Source organism: Aspergillus nomiae (genome assembly GCF_001204775.2).
Source record: "Aspergillus nomiae NRRL 13137 chromosome Unknown contig00073, whole genome shotgun sequence".
NCBI classification, from domain to species: domain Eukaryota; kingdom Fungi; phylum Ascomycota; class Eurotiomycetes; order Eurotiales; family Aspergillaceae; genus Aspergillus; species Aspergillus nomiae.
In genome coordinates, this window is record NW_015378128.1 from 14,214 (window position 1) to 30,574 (window position 16,361).

At 49.6% G+C, this 16,361-nt stretch overlaps 5 protein-coding genes across 5 annotated transcripts; 1 reads left to right on the top strand and 4 right to left on the bottom strand.

Moving 5' to 3' along the window:
- Positions 1-526: 526 nt before the first annotated feature.
- ANOM_003892 (putative DUF221 domain protein) lies at positions 527-3,581 on the bottom strand (the record flags this gene model as incomplete). Its single annotated transcript, XM_015549149.1, has 3 exons — positions 527-2,758; positions 2,830-3,378; positions 3,501-3,581. 3 exons carry the CDS (start codon positions 3,579-3,581, stop codon positions 527-529), a joined length of 2,862 nt encoding a protein of 953 aa, XP_015408622.1.
- Positions 3,582-6,104: 2,523 nt separating this feature from the next.
- On the bottom strand, positions 6,105-7,796 carry ANOM_003893 (fructose-bisphosphate aldolase FBA1; the record flags this gene model as incomplete). Its single annotated transcript, XM_015549150.1, has 5 exons — positions 7,649-7,796; positions 7,273-7,423; positions 7,098-7,208; positions 6,722-7,024; positions 6,105-6,665 (listed from the first exon to the last, which is right to left on the bottom strand). Exons 2-5 carry the CDS (start codon positions 7,378-7,380, stop codon positions 6,105-6,107), a joined length of 1,083 nt encoding a protein of 360 aa, XP_015408621.1. The 5' UTR covers positions 7,381-7,423; positions 7,649-7,796.
- A 3,054-nt stretch (positions 7,797-10,850) lies between these two features.
- ANOM_003894 (oxidoreductase, short chain dehydrogenase/reductase family) lies at positions 10,851-11,639 on the top strand (the record flags this gene model as incomplete). The annotated part of the gene is made up of 1 exon (XM_015549151.1): positions 10,851-11,639. One exon carries the CDS (start codon positions 10,851-10,853, stop codon positions 11,637-11,639), a length of 789 nt encoding a protein of 262 aa, XP_015408616.1.
- A 142-nt stretch (positions 11,640-11,781) lies between these two features.
- ANOM_003895 (phosphatidylinositol-specific phospholipase C/glycerophosphodiester phosphodiesterase family protein) lies at positions 11,782-13,029 on the bottom strand (the record flags this gene model as incomplete). Its single annotated transcript, XM_015549152.1, has 2 exons — positions 11,782-12,763; positions 12,824-13,029. 2 exons carry the CDS (start codon positions 13,027-13,029, stop codon positions 11,782-11,784), a joined length of 1,188 nt encoding a protein of 395 aa, XP_015408615.1.
- Positions 13,030-13,785: 756 nt separating this feature from the next.
- Positions 13,786-15,720, bottom strand: ANOM_003896 (putative ubiquitin C-terminal hydrolase; the record flags this gene model as incomplete). The annotated part of the gene is made up of 1 exon (XM_015549153.1): positions 13,786-15,720. One exon carries the CDS (start codon positions 15,718-15,720, stop codon positions 13,786-13,788), a length of 1,935 nt encoding a protein of 644 aa, XP_015408618.1.
- Between the last annotated feature and the right edge of the window lie 641 nt (positions 15,721-16,361).

Here is a 16,361-nt window from a genome sequence, read left to right on the forward strand (position 1 = left end):
GGTGTGATGCGACGTGGAAAGAGGGGAAGGCAACGGTTTGTCGATGGAGGTCAGCCTGTGACAAGGGAACTAAGGGAGACCAACAACCTCATCGCAGAGGGTGTTCGATTAAAGGGGGGGGAGCTAAGTGAAAGTACAGACATAAAGTTGTCAGGGGAGAGAACAAACAAGGCATCCGAGTTCCGAGAGTTGGCCTCCACCCAATCGGGTAATTGATACACCTTGGAGCCCATTCCAGCGAACTCAAGTACAGCACATACAAGACAACGAACCGTTACCTAGCTGAATACATCGTCCCACGTTGGTCGCTTCTATGTACAATCAATTCGGCTCATATAATACAACACAGATATCCAGATCATATGCACGTATATGCAGCGTTACTTCCGTTGACCCCGTCCAGTCATCCAATACACCCCAAAGCTCTATAAAACAACCACAAAGAAACAAAGAAACAAAAACAAAACAAAAAAAAAAAGAAAAGAAATCAATGTATGGTATATTCGGGTAATGTCGTTAATCACAGCTATTGTGGTCTGCGGTAGTAGTCGTAAGAAGTTCTGGGATCTTCCTGTTCCACAGGCCCGTAACCTCCTGGCCGCCATCGATTGAATGGGTGAGCGCTCTCTGTCATAGCTGGCCCCTGCGCCTGACTGAGCAATCGTGCTTCACTCTCATCGTCATGCTGATAGAGTCCGTTGCCCACCAGGCCACTTTCGGAGTGAGACAGAGGGGTGCGGAACGCAGGATGGACGAGTTCAGTAGTACTCGCGTCATAGCCATCGTACTGTCTCAATCCGGATATGGAGGGTAGCGATGGCGTTGGAGACGCTGCTCGTGATGATGTTGGCGACCACTCGCCTAGCCCGATCCTCGGCGTGTGCGAGCGTTCGGTCATCAAGTCTTCCGGCCGGCCATAGATACCCCCGCCAAACTCGTCACGGAAATCCGGCCGGTCCTTAAAGTAGGAAAAGTCGAGATGGTTCTCAGGAACAACCTCGAATGGGGCGGATTCCGAGGGTTCCATCTTGGACTTTCCGGGATGGGATGCTGACATGGGATCCATCGCAATATCTGTGTACTCACCCTCCACTACAGAAGCGCCTAAACGACCCCGGTAGATACGCTTTAGCGCATCGGCGGCCTTTGCGTGTACCATCGGGGTGATTAGCGGTTTGTTGAGTGCCGGGTGGCCGAACTTGGAACTGAGTCGATCTGACCCCTTCTTGCTCGACTTCCCAGTCTCCAAGGCTTCAGCGTCGCTCAGATTCGCACGGTTGTAATATTTCATGTCAATATCAAACGTCCGCACACAGTACCACTTGAACCCCAGCAGCAGAAAAGGTAATGGGATTACACAGAAAACCATTGTCCAGGTGCCATTAGCCGTAGCCACCAGCGCAACAACCGCGTTGGCCAGAATAGCTGCAAAGACCATACGGTTGAAGATAACACGCCAGAACTGCCCCCCGGACTCGTTCTTCGTCACAAGCACATACAGCAGGAGATACTTTTTCATCATCGCATCCAACCCGAAATAGAGAGCAGTGACTGGCAGAACGATGGGCTGCAAAGTCGCAAAGCATAACGCTACGGTGGCGTAGAATAGGAAATAGTTGTAGTAGCTTGCGTACTCAAATGGAGGCGGTGCTGTCCATTCGATGGCCTGTCGCGGCGTTGGTGCCAGAAAGGTCTTGGAGAACCACACCCAAATCAAGGGAACTAGCTGCACGAGGTCGATCGCCGCTCCTAGATTCCTCTGTAACAAGTATGTCACCCAGAAGGGAGACACATTACACAACGCACTCACGGCCTTGGAGTAGAAGCCTCCATCGACCATAGCTTGCCAAGCATTCTCATCCTCCTTCTTGTCAATAACAGCTGCAATGAATGTCCACGCGGCCGAGAATAGTGAAAATACGACGAGATTGTTGAAGACAAAGAATGAGTAAAGGTGGTGAAGCACATGCCTCTCTCGAGAAGTCTTGGTTACATCACCAGCTTGGATGGACAGCCGGCGGAAGATGATGGGTAGGATGACATACACCAAGGACGTAATGGCGGGAGATAGAATACCCTGGACAGCAGCCCAGACGTGTGGGTTGCCGTTAAGGGACGTTTGAAAAGCCGGCCAGACCAATCCCAGGTTGTTCAAATTGGACAAGAAGATGGCAATCATGGCGTTAGGAGCGATCCACAAGACTGTCAGGATCGAGACCCAGATGACGTTGACGAAACGCTTCCATTTTCGTGCCTGCTTTGACAAAGGCAGATTTTCCCAGATGAGATCATTTGGCCGTGGCGCTAGCCTAATCGTTGTTCCCTGTGGCCGTTTTCTCCGTGCAGTGTAAGCGACAGCATGAGCGTGTTCAATCTTCTCCCAGCTGACGAAACCGAACGGCATGGCATTTCGCTTGTCAATCGACCCGCGAACGTGCCGGATCTCTTCTTCTAATAACTGAATCCGATCAGTCAAGTAATCGATGGCGTCTACCTTGGCGGGCGTCTCAGCGCCTTTCTCTTTGCGGGGCGGCCGTATCATAGGTCGGTTAGCCGGTAGTCGATCGGGGTTTTTGAGATATTTCGCTAATACCGACTCGAGCTGGCGCACTGCTTCCTCGTGTTCTTTGATGAGTTTGGGAAGACCCTTCACGTTACGGCCGATAGTGGCACGGGGTAGAGCCGCGGTGGGGTTAACACCATCGACCAGACGCATCACACCCTCGTCCGATCGTGCTGCGGAGGGAATATCAGTGACCTAGAAAGTAACGGTCAGTATAAGCACCGAAGTATTGCATCGTCGCTCCATTAGCAGGGCAAGATATGTACCATCAAAGTCCGGGCATGAAGACTACGCTGGTAATCAGAACTCTGGAAGTATTTTCTCCGTAACGCGTAAACGGCCTTGTAATTCCTCCAAAGGAAAAATGCGACAATCAAGTCGAAAGCCCAGGCGCAGACAACTTGACCCCAAATAGCTTGAACAGAGACATAAAGCGGAGTCATCGTCACGAAAGCAGATAACGTTGCTCTAGAGCTTTTGTTGCTTTGCGTCAAGTTGAGGGGAATCATGACACCGCAGCCGATTATGCTCAGGAAGATGAAAATGTTGCGACACATCTTGGTGAAACGCAGGAAGACAGTGGCATCGAGACCAACGCAGTCGACGAGCTCTGGCTCTCTCGTGCGCACAACCGGTTTAACCCAGGCAAAGAAACCTTTTCCCACCGGGGGAGGGCTATGTTTGCGATCTGCATGTTTAACCTTGGGGGCGTAGACAACCGTGTGTCGAGGTCGGAACAGCGAAAAGAGTAGGGCGAGGAGGACGGAAGAACCGGCGGAGGTGGCCAACGAAGCCCAGACGGCATTGACTTGAAACTGACCAGGTTAGCTCAGTGGCTCTTAAGGGAAAGTCATATAGGGAGATAAACTGTGGGCCATCTGCGAGCGAGAAGGTGGGAAAAGATAAAAATAAATCAAAGCACGGACAATATACTTACAGCGGATTTGAAGGGATCCTGGATGAGCTTCAGGAATTGCTCTGTCGTATCCTCACGCCGCCATAGAGCACTAGTATCCATGATGCCTTGACGATCAAGGCGACATGGATTGAAGGGAATAAATAGAATAGATTAGAGGATAGAGGAACGGGCACGATGAAAAGAGAAAAGTAAAAAGAATGTCGCAGGAGCAATGAGACATCCAAAAGAGGGCAACCCGGAAAAATAGGAAGACGAACGAAGGTATGCACGATGGATGCGACAGATAAAAAGTGACAGCAAGAAGGATAGATAGGAAGGCGAAAGAGTGGGTAACCAGTGGAGATGGGCCTGGAACATATCAAACCTAGTTCGTCATCCTTTGGCTCCCAAACTCCTCGGAACGTTTGACAGTACGTACGGAGTACCGTTGGTCTGTAAATCCAGTGGGGTTAGGGGGAGTCTTTCTGTTTTTCTCGGCGGACGATCACTTGTACGGGAGAAGAAGATCGATGATCAAAAAATCCATGAGTGACGTCGAACGAGACCCTGACTCGAATGTCTCAGGCGATCCCACGCGTGATGCTTTTAATAGTGACCTTTCGTGTCGACAGTCGTTTCCCCGTCCACGCGTGAGCAGTTGGAAAAGTCCCCATTGGGAACGGGGGCCCAACAGACTAACTTCATTGAAAAGTCCCTCTCCATTCATGGCGAAATATTGAAAAACAACAAACCCTGCAAAAAATAGTTTTCGACCCCACCGGGCACCGCTGATTGGTGGGAAGCCAGCTTGACTCCCGACTGCTATTTTGGATCCCCAATCAAGGCCATCGGTTGGTTTGAAGTCTGGAACATGGTCCAGATTTTCTGAGACACGGGTGGGGCAAGCCCTGATTGGACATTTCTTACCGTTTTTGCCGGACATGGAATTTCTTTGTCGAATCCATGGTTCTAAATGGCTGAGCTTATGTGTTGCATGTAACATACCAAGTACATGGCATGAGCATCCAATACCCTTATATATACCTATCTCTTACTCCTACCACTACTTCTACTTCTTCCTCAACAGACAGAGCAACTAGACATACTATCATCATTATTATAATTATTCCAAGGAAGTCTGCTTCAAAAAGAAGAGGCAGAATAGCAAGAGAAAATGTGAGAACTCTAAAGTGCCCCGTGTGCCATTCAAAGAAACGATTCCACCGCCTTCATAGTAGAGATATAAGGAGCGCTGTCCAAGCTTCCTCTTATCCTGCTAGGAGATCATTGTCAAGTATCTCAGCATGAAGACGACCATTCCCTCGGCGCTCTTCCTTGCCTTTCTTTCTGTCAACCCTGTGGGTGCAGTTCCCCCCAAAGTGCCGAGCCAACCAGCTCCCAACCCATCTCCAGATACGCATGTGGAGATCTTGGACTCAAAGGTTCTCACCGGCGTAAGTCCGTCCTGGCTGTAAGAAGATATAAGCTATACAACTGACTGGATAAAGACATGCAAGCAAAACCCCAAAAGTTATTCCCGCAGTATGCATAGTGAATGTAGAACCTCCTCGGATCCGGAGTCAAATCGATGGATGGTCTATTGTCACTCAAAGTTCCAGGTAAGGAAACTCCTGAGATTGCTCAGTTATATCTATGTTAATGCTAGTAGTGCACCCGGAATGGAAATCCATGCACTATTCACCTCGTCACCACCAAGGCCAAGGGGGTTACAATAGATGGGGATGCACTTTGCCAATGAAGAGCTCCCTAGAGACGGAACCACAGCGAACATATCATCAGGTACTGTGGTATATACATCTGGGGTAAAACGGCGATGCAACTCCGTGTTTGTGGGTCAGAGAGGAGTAAATGTGGCTAATTCAATGGTACTATTGCCAATAGTAACCATTTCTCCGGACAAGTCCATACTAGACTTTAGCCCTCAATGCTAGTGTGATGTCGAATCCATGATAGATTGGATACTATCCAGAAAGGGAATCGCGTGGGTCATATCGCGTAGAGTAACAGGAGAAACAGGAAAAGGGGGCCGCTTGAGATTGGTATTGCTGATTACCTCCAACATAGTGTGCGGACATATGAAATGTCTACTGGTCATACGCACTAATTCCTAGATATAACGCAATCAGACACTGCTCCAACGCGAACCTGGGAATTTGATCCGAAGCTCGATTCAAAGACTCGGTACCGGGGTACTTACTTGCCTACACAGCACTATCTGACGCATCAAGTTTAGTTCTTCGTAAGGCTGAGGATGGAAAACTGCCACGGTGACGAGAAGCCACCAAGCCGCTGTGGGGCTTCTTACCTCAAGCCTGCGGGCAGTTATATATAAATCAACATCTCAAGGGACTAGTGACAGCACCCCCTATGAGAGAAGGATGGCGCGTATAGAGTCATCAATTAATTAGTGGATTCATCCTCATACTACTTCTACATACATCGTAATTGACCAATCACTCAACTCCCCCAGTCATGCAAATATTTCCAGTCACCAAAAGCAGCCTCTCCTTTTACAGTCAAAAAAAATAATGTTTCTTTTGTTCGTTTCCGTCCTTGGATTGATCAATTTATGTACTGGTATCTGATTCTTCGTATCGGCAGAGACATCGTATCAAAAGACATTTACAGCTGACCAGCAGTGTTGAAGTCCTCCAGGGCGACCTGGACACGCTTGCTCATAGTCTTCTCACCCTCACGCACCCACACGCGGGGGTCGAAGGACTTCTTGTTGGGCTTGTCCTCACCCTCGGGGTTACCGACAGCGGTCATGAGGTAGTCCTTCTTGTTCAGGATGTAGTCACGGATACCGGACATGTAGGCGAACTGCATGTCGGTGTCGACGTTGACCTTGACGACACCGTAGCTGATGGCCTCCTTGTACTCGGCCTTGGTGGAACCAGAGCCACCGTGGAAGACGAAGTAGACAGGCTTGTCCTTCTTGGAGCCAATCTTCTCCTTGACGTAAGCCTGGTGCTTGCTGAGAAGCTCGGGGTGGAGCTTGACGTTGCCGGGCTTGTAGACACCGTGGACATTACCGAAACCAGCGGCAATGGAGAAGTAAGGGCTGATGGGGGCGAGAGCGTTGTGGATAGCCAGGATATCCTCGGGCTGGGTGTACAGGGAGTTGTTGTCAACGTCCTCGTTGTTAACACCATCCTCCTCACCACCAGTGATACCGATTTCCTAAGAATCCGTTAGACTCGGGGAATGTCATTTGCAGGGGCAGAGGCATCACTCACCATCTCGAGCCACTGCTTCATGGGGGCGGCGCGCTTAAGGTAGGCAGCGGTGGTTTCGATGTTGTACTCGACGGACTCTTCAGAAAGATCAATCATGTGGCTGGAGTAGAGGGGCTCGCCGTGAAGCTTGAAGTAGCGCTCATCCTCGTCGAGGAGGCCATCGAGCCAAGGGAGGAGCTTCTTGGCACAGTGGTCGGTGTGAAGGACAACGGGGATGCCGTAGGCGGGGGCAATGCTACGGATGTAGTGGGCGGCAGCGATACCACCGGCAATGGAGGCATTCTGGCCGTCGTTGCTGACACCCTACAATGAGGGATATTAGCGGGATGCTCTGGGCTGTTGATCCAGGTGCGAGTAGGGGTTGATTTCGACGTACCTTGCCAGCGAAGTAGGCAGCGCCACCTTGAGAGAGCTGGAGGATGATGGGGCATTTCTTGTCGCGAGCAGCCTCGAGGGAAGCAACGACAGTGGAAGAGGAGGTCACGTTCTAGACACGGGTGGACTGGTCAATTGGGTGAATCACCTTGGATGGTCCCATCGAGACGACTTACAATGGCGGGGATAGCATAGTTGTTCTCCTGAGCGTGCTCGAAGAGACGCAGGACGTCATCACCGACGATGACACCGGCCTTGCGGGAAAGCTTATCAAGGACACCCATTGTGATAGTTGAAAGATTAGATCAGATAGCTGGTCTTGCTCGACTAAGAAGAATTCGATTAGTTTGGAAGAAGAAGAAAAAGAGAAGGAAGAAACGGAGGACGTGGACAGCTAGAAATAAGTTCTGTAGGAGCTTCCGAACTAAGGATCTTTACCGAACGACGAATACGGAGCAGGGGATTGAATACAAGTGTCATTGGCAAAGGGAGGGAGGGAGGAGGGGCAGCTGAGCCACTCATGGAGGGGCAACCGCCCTCGAAAGAACTCACCGGGTAGTGGGGAACGGATGGTATCAGTATGATTTCACTGACCGGTTGCTGGCGTGATGATGGTGAAAATAATGGAGGGGGAAGAGGAGAACGCCGGGGGTGGGTGGGTTCGGATCCTATATAAGAAAAAACGGAAAAGGGAAGAAAGGAGAAGAAGCCGAGAAACAAGGCAGAAAGAAGTAGTATTCAGTTAGTCATTCCCAAGTTGTCCCTCATTTTTCGAAGTTGCCCGAGGGTAAACGATGGACATTCGTGTCCCTCTTCCCTTTTCTTCCCGTGACGACTGGACTGGTTTTGGTGGGGTTCAACGATGACGCTGGGTTGCTGGCCTCAGGCTCAACACAGAACCCAGGCGCTTCCCGAAAACCCCCGCCATCACATGACATCATCACCTTCTTTTCGTCCATGGACCCGAAACACCTATGACATGCCATTCAAGAGAAGAATAATAATAACAAATAGAAATAAATTCTCCTGTGTGAGATCCACCGTCAAACTCTTTCTGGATACCCTCACTAACCGGTTCGTACACACAACACATGGTGATGTTGATGTTGTTGCTGCTGTTGAGCGAATCTGGGGTTCTCCTCTCCTGCTAAAACATTGACCCATTCCCTCTCCGTGTTTCTTTCGTGCTATAGCCCAACATCGGGGAAATCGGCGGAGATCTCATCCCCGTACCCGTTCTTCTCTTTCCAACTCTTTCGGCATCCTTCTGTCCTTTATGTCTTTCGTTGGCTAGGCCCTCTGGCCCCTGCTCAGCTGACACTGAAAAAAGAAAATAGTCCTCATAATCATAATCTAAAAAGGTGGGGAAAGCCTTCACGCAGCGGTGTTGTTCTATTCCGTCCCAAAATAGTACGATGTATGCATCCATCCTCGGGAAGTTCCCCTGATAAGCCACCACCTTTACCGGTTTATTGGTGGAAAAGAGTCCTCCATCTCGTTCCGCCTGTCATGGAGTACCGATTTACTTGCGCGTTGCTACGAACCAATGCCCCGTCAGAATACATACATTTGGATCCGATTCACAATGTAAATCTCATTGACCAGAATGACACTAGAGGGCGGTCAGGATGGGGCCATAGATTGCATAATACGCCAGAAGAGATGCGTAATGAACTGGTGGGATACTAACCCACTTCATCGTTCTCAATTGATCTGAGGAAGTTAGCGTTAAATTCTGATCGAAGCATGTCTGCTTAAGTTATGCTCCAAGCCCTTGAATAGGCTAGATTAGCCCTAGGTTAGTCGCCTCTTCATCGAACATGTAGCCCTCGGTCCAGATCGGTAATTGAGGACTTGACATGACAAAAGAAGCCGATCTTATCTTATACTACTATCTTCCGTTATGTCTGCAGCTTTCCCAACGCAGACTTATACAATAGATCTGGGCCGCCATATTTGACATCTAGCTGTGATTGCTCAGTAATTCTTTGGTTTAAATGGCTCGTATAGCGGATCAATGCATCTGCTCATCAAAACTACGGTATATAAAATTTAACAACATAAATAAGAGGACGTATCTCCCTGATTCGAGTATGCATCCTATCTGCTCTACGTGAAACAGTGCTCTGTGTCACGTCTCGTGTACCGTTAAAGAGGTGGTAGGGTAACTGCAAGATAAGTGGCCTCAACTTTCATCCACGATGTATAGCCCGACAAACGATCATCAGCATTTTTACATCTCACCAATGGTGTCGTATGCTTGTTCTGACAGGCTAGTGGATCCTGATTCCTTGGTAAAGATGTGAATTGATAGACCGGCATGCTGGTAGGAACGTCATGGGCAATAACCGGAGCCGACATGATAGCAGTGGTACTTTGATATATGACCGGGGAAGCTTCATTAACGGAGGCTCCCAAACAAAATAGTTTGTGTAGGCATATGTACTTTAGATTGACGATTAGACTTCATTTTCCCTGTTCTCTCAGTATCAAATCCGAACTTTGTCTGTTGGCAGATACCAGTTCAGAATAGTATGTTATGTTTTATATGTAGGGCAAGACGGCTGCAGGCTTTCGGGTCAACCAACCTGTGACCAAAAAGCATACACTTCAATCCAATCTGATCTTGTTCTGTACTGAAAGTCCCTCCAAATAGCTAGTGGAATTCTGACTGATATCCCACGTTGATGATACGAAGCAAGTACGGGAGTTGTGCATCCTTCCCCATACACTCTTCCTGAACCTACCAGTCAACACAGTGGCGATTAGCGGCGATTGCGACTACTTTTGACGAGATTTGCATCTTTTGCGACTTGATAATGAAGGCCTTCTAGAGCCTTAGGGGAATCACATTGTGACTCGTCAGGTTCTCCACAAACTCAATTCTAGAATTCTAATAAAGTTGTATATATGAAATGAGCACTGTTCCTTCAACCCCGCGGTTACCTCCGTCTCAATTGCATCCATAACGATCGATTATCTCTCCTACATCATGCGTTCACAGTGAAAGGCTACCATTTCCACGTAGTCTCGTCGAATGCATTTGCTGAAAAGCCACCCTTCCGTGGTTTCACAGTGAAACCAAAGACAGAGCAGAAAAACGACAGCAAAGCCTTCTCATGGTTGAGGTATAGAAGCAAAGATGAGCACTAACTCAGAAAGCTAACCTGAAAAGGCTTGGGTGAAGGCAACTGTGGAGCTGCCAAAGAAGCTCTCGGAAAGCTAACTCGACTGGTCTATCGACCATGTTTCTATAGTTCGTGTGCCGTATACGAAGTTGTGGACTCATTCACCACATACTGCTTATGCCCTCTCAGGAGCAGAAGATGATGCGAAATGATCCGATAGCCGAGTTTCTAGTGATTCAACCACTGAAGTTCTGCATCTTTCATCTAACTAGTGTGCCTTTGCCCTACTTACATAAGCGGGAAATCCGAATTAGGCAGGCGATGGCGGGGGCTCAGTACATAGAGAGGTGGCCAAGATTGTTTTGATAGGAGATGATTCTAGCTAGAGGAAGAGGATAGCTGGATGGCCGCCTCCTTTGTGGACCAACTCGAGTTGAACCCCTCACTGCTTAGAAATCAAGACGCATGCCTCATGGCGCTGTGATTCGACTTTTGCCAGGCAGAGTACTTGGCGCAAAAGTAGATATAAAAGCACACTCACAGTCCAGGTTAAGCTGTGTTACCTTGTACAATTAAAGCTCATATACGCTACTCATTGACTTCCCTCACTCTCCCACTGACCAAGAATGGCTGCAAGAAACAAATACGTGAACAAGCTGCATGGCCAACACATCGTCATCTTCGGAGGGACCTCCGGCGTCGGCTTCTGTGTAGCTGAAGCCAGCATCGAGCATGGCGCCAACGTTACGATCCTCTCCTCCGACCCGAACAAAGTGGACGCTGCCCAAGCGCGCCTTCTAGCATCCTATCCCGAGGCCAAGAACCGAGTCCGCGGCTTACCGATTGACCTCGGAGCGCCAGATGTTGAGGATCAACTGGTGTCATCGTTCGAGAAAATGCAGCCGCTGGACCATATCATCTTCACAGCGGGAACGTTCAAGTTTGACTCGGAAGACTGGACGCAGCCTCGATCCGACTTGGACCGAATCCGAAACACTGCCAATGTCCGCATTATCGCCCCGTTCCTCATCGCCAAGCATGCGCCGAAGTATATGGCAAGCAACTCGCCCGCTTGCTCCATCACACTCACCAGTGGAGCCACGGCCGAGAGGCCCATGGGACAGGGGATGGCTATGCATACCATGTACTCGACAGGCCTGTACGGGCTCGCAAAGAACCTCTGCTTAGATATTGCGCCGCTCAGGGTTAACCTCGTCAGTCCTGGTCCCATTGATACTGAGCTGTGGGACACCATTCCGGAAAAAGAGATTATGTTCGCCCATCTAAAGGAGAAATTGCCCATCAAAGAGATCCCAACGCCTGAGAATGTGGCAGAAGCTTATATATACTGTATGAAGGATCGTGGATTGACCGGAGCAATCATATCAACACATGGTGGAGGAATTCTCGTTTGAGCGAGTGCTCCTTTTAAGTACTTATCGAGAACTGCTCTATCAATAGATGAAATTTGGATTTTGTCGTGACGGATTCATTCATTCGTAGACATGATGCCAATGATCAAAAAAGATAAGAAATCTAGACAAATCTATGTCCAAGTCAACAAAGCACCAACCCAGCAACAACACACCAGTTCCAATTCCACCGGCTGGCATGCTTCAAATCATCCACATTTAGCATCCCGACTCCACTTTCAACTAGAATATTCCACAGCTTCGTCCGTAACGCAACCGGCCACCCAGGTATATCCCAAAATCTCGAGACTAGCCCCCTCTCCGCCGCCACCTCAATCAAATCCCGAATCACCTCTTTCTGACGCTGGCTAGGCCCCCAAAGAAAGATCTTCCCTACCGCTTGGTTCAGTGAAACGCTCGCGTAGTACGAGGTCCCACGGGAAAATATCTCATTTCTAGTCAACCTATCCAGCGGAGCATCGAAGAATACATCTCGGTTATTGGACACCGCCGTGACTAGATCAAAAGGCGTGTTTCCTGTACCGACAACGGTTAGTGGGCGTGGCACGAAGGCCTCAGCGGTGCGATTCCAGTACGTAAGCCAGCCTCGGGAGCGCAGTGGTTCCAGACTCTTCATTAGGACAGGCCAAGTCTTCCTTCCGTCCGTTTTTATATCAACTAACAGCACGAGGGTTGTGTTGGGACTTGTATCGAAGACCCCGCTTGGCTGCGTTGAAGGAGGCGCGTCTACGCTATTGGGGTTCTGTTGTGAAAGGATCTCCACCAATGGGTCAATGTAGAGAGCTTTCAGTGTACGACTTGACGATAGCGACCGCTTCGCATGACCCACAAGTAGGTCCTGAGAGGAGCTTTCGAGCCAGATGTCTGCTTCGACGCCTGTGCAGCCAGCTGCGAGGGCATCATAGAGAGGAACCCGGCGCCAGTAGTCATTGTGGGAATGGCATGGGATTGGAGTAACGCCTTGGCTCCAGTCAGTGGGCCAAGGAGAGAGTAATGAAACGGAGTCGGACGGCTTTTTCCACGTCTTGGTAATCTGGGACAGCCCGTTGTGTGGCTCAGTTGGAGTGAGTCGGGCGATGAGTACTAGAACCAGTGAAAACCATACTCTGTTGATGATTGTAAGCGAATGAGTGTGTATTTCAGGTGCGGACAGACAGGATACGTACACCAATGCAAGTCCAACTATGCTTAAACTGATGAGAATATATAGTATGATGCGGTTCCTAAGCGTCTTCCTCTTTGTCTTTTTGGCAGGACTTTTGAAGGATTTAGGCCGTTGAACCCATGAGGTAATTCGTCCGATCCATATTGCAGTACGTGCAGGCCGAGGTGGATTGTCAGCGAAGGGTAAATCAGTCCTCTGGTTAATCATAGTCACCATCTACAAGGTTCTCTCAAGCGTAGGGTGTGAACATCCGTTAAGGGAAAGTGGTTGCCTGTATGGGTGAATCTCACGACGGCCGGCATGCAGCAAACAATGCGCTGGTTGGGTTGGAGTCTTATAATAATAGAAATGCCACAAATACCGTGTTGATTGATGTACATACCGTGGCACAACAAAGAAACCCTGTCGTTAGCAGGTACACAATGAAAACGCCCGAGTGCCCGAGCACCAGTCGATCAAGGCGCTATGATTTACTTGGAGTACGCTCTTCGCCTGTCAGTCGATAGTCGTTTCTGACCTGGGAGGCAATCTCAATCTATGATCGTTCCTAAGAAAAACGCAAGACTACTCCGGTAATGTATCATCCACGTCACTGGAATTTGGTTGCATACGAAAGGGAATAGAACGATAGCAGCACTCTAGAAGTCAAGAGTAACATGGGGCCGAGCGACACAGGGTTACCCAAGTTAGATAAAACTTTCCGTATCTATCGAGATGTATATATCTACGTTACATTTCCCAACACCGAATATATATAACGCTCAGTGATCAGCTCAGACTACCCTGGCCGGGCTCAGATCCCGCAAGCAAAGCGCAGTGTCGTCTGAGTACTATATAGAAAATAATGAGTGGTGCGCGGAGCCTCGGTTGGAAAAGATGTGTACACTGGACCTTTCCACGCACCCCATGCAAAGAAACTGCCGTCTGATGCCCAGGACCAGCCTTTAGCTTCTCGTCAGGCGATTATGAACCCTGTAGGCCACTGGTTGGCTTCTCCATCTCGTAGAATAGGAGATAGACCTCTTTTTGCATACCCAGAACGTCCGACGTCTTACATTCCTTGACCTTCTCATCCGAGATCCGCCACCATCGATCGTTTGCCTTACGACGACGACGGAGACGCGAAGTGGGCCCAGTGAAAGTCTCAGTAGAAGTACCGGGAGTTATGCGATCGCTCATAAATGATGGGCGCGAGCTGGACTTGCTCCAGCGTCCACCGTCAGTTGCAGGACTCTGGGGATCCGAGGTCGGAGACAGATTCTGCTTGGATTTGGTGCGGCTACTTTGGAAGGACACACGGGAGCTCGATGACGTGCTTGGCCGGGGGGCCGGGGATGCCGGAGGATTCAATTGAGATGCAGCTGTAGGGGACTTCTTCCTCGATGGGGATCGCGACGGGGCCGGAGAAAGAGACGAAGAAGATGGCGAGGTTGAAGTCGAGATGCTAAGAGCTGGAGGCTCTGCATCTAAGGAACGAGGCCCCATGCGAGGGCTTGGTACTTGCGATGGATTCTCACTTGTAGCTCGGCTCTGTGCATACGAACTGAAGACATCCGGTGTCGAGAAAGGCGGATAGAGATGGTTTCGTCGGAATGATTCGTAATGGCCACTGTTGTGACTGCCTTTGTGGCAAACAATCGCCAGCAGTTTGAACCACTTTTGATTCAGGATACCCCCCAGCGGAAGTCGTTCAGGGAATGCCACCTTTGCCGCGTTCTTGGTGGAACTGCTGCGGTCGAATATAGACCGTGAGAGATGGATTGCAATGATCTTAGGGAAGACCGTAATGCGCATATGGCGTGCAATCTTTCTCCTGGGAGCAGCCTCTGCGGGTGGAAGAGTAACGCCTTCCAGCAGGCCCTCTGGATCTGTTGACAAAGCGTCTTGTAATTTTTGAATTTCGGTCTGGAGGATCTGCTGCTCTTTGGCCCCGCGTGTTTGCTTCAGCTCTTGCATTTTCACTTCGACTGCATGTTGCAGACGACATCTGTCACACCTAAAATCGTCGATGTGTTCGGTCTTGAGGAGGCCATCGAAACACGCGCTGAGTGTGGTGGAACTCTTCTGCGGCACTTGTAACGTCAAGTTGACAAACGAGGTCTGGTTGGGCTTGTACTTATAATGACAGAATTGACATTCAATTTGCGACTCGAGCTTCCCCTCGAACGGAAACCCATACTCGTTGTCGATCTCCTTGAGTTTGGTATCGATGATTGCCGGCAGGCCGTTCTCGGATCCGTCATCAATGCGTACCTCAACCTCAGATGGGCTCTTGGCGGATGTGACATCTTCGGTACTTTGTGAAATTTCCGAGCCTGTGGGTATGTCAATGGCCCCCTGTAGTCTCTGTCGGGCTTTGACACCGGCATGGTATTCATCACAAAGCCGTTCGGCGACGATTTGCAGGAACTCCTGTGCATCCTGTTGGTTACGGCTAATCCGGGTCCGGTATGCGTATTCGAGAGCCTGGATGAATGGACGCGCTGAAATTGTCTTCTTGTAAATCGGGCGCTCATTCAGACGGTCTAACATCTCTTTCAAAGCTCGGGTGATCGTGCCCTGCTGCAACTCCCGGATGTTTTCCGCCTTCTTACCGCCGGCGAGCTCTGTTACATCTGGTAGAGAGTTATAGACCTCCGGTCCATCCAGCTCACGCCGATGGAGTTCTCTAATCAGATAAACACGCAAGTCACCCAGGCCAGCAAGCGCCTGCAAGACCGAGTTGATGAAGCAATCATTGGCGGGATTGGATAGGCCAACAATGCTTTTTTTACGGTTGCTATCACTTGACTCATCCCCATCGATTGTGTAGTTGGGTCCGAAGACGTAAAAGAGGGCGACAGCGGCGAGGGAGGCGCCAGCCGCATATGCGGCGACGGTGGTTGATTTTTCTTGCATCAACTATATATAGGAGAAAAGGGCCGGAAATTGATGGCTAGCAACAGGTCGCACGTCTCTTAGAAGAACCAAAGTTCGCCTATCGCTGCTCCATGGATGGTCGTGCTATGAATCCTGGGCGGGGGTCCTCTACCGAACCAGGACCTGGCGGATGGGGAATGCCTAAATCCCTGTAATCTTCCGCTTCAACCGAGCGAGTGTAGAGGAAGGCGATAACGGAGTTGAGTCGGGGTAAATACGCCGCCCAATGTGTAAATTGAGCTGGTGTGGAGGTCGAGGATCGCTCTCATCGGCTATACCGGGAGAGATAAATAGTGTCAGCTCTGTCTCTTCAATTTTGCCTTTCTTTTCCCCATAAACCCGAGGATGTGGAGAAGAATGGGGTAAAGAAAGACAGAAGGATTGGGAGTGGCCAATCATTGGGGTTAGAAAACTTACAGGAATGATGCAATTTAAAGATCTTTGGGTTCAGGTATCCATGACCATTTGACGGGTCTCATCTGCATTGTCATCACGACAAGGGAATAATTGAGGGCCATTATAAGAAGGGAAGCCCACTGGTCAATGTTTGTTTGATTTGCCGGAGGGACCTTTTTAGTCGCCGGAAGTTCATCAACGCCGAACCCGACAGGACTAACTTA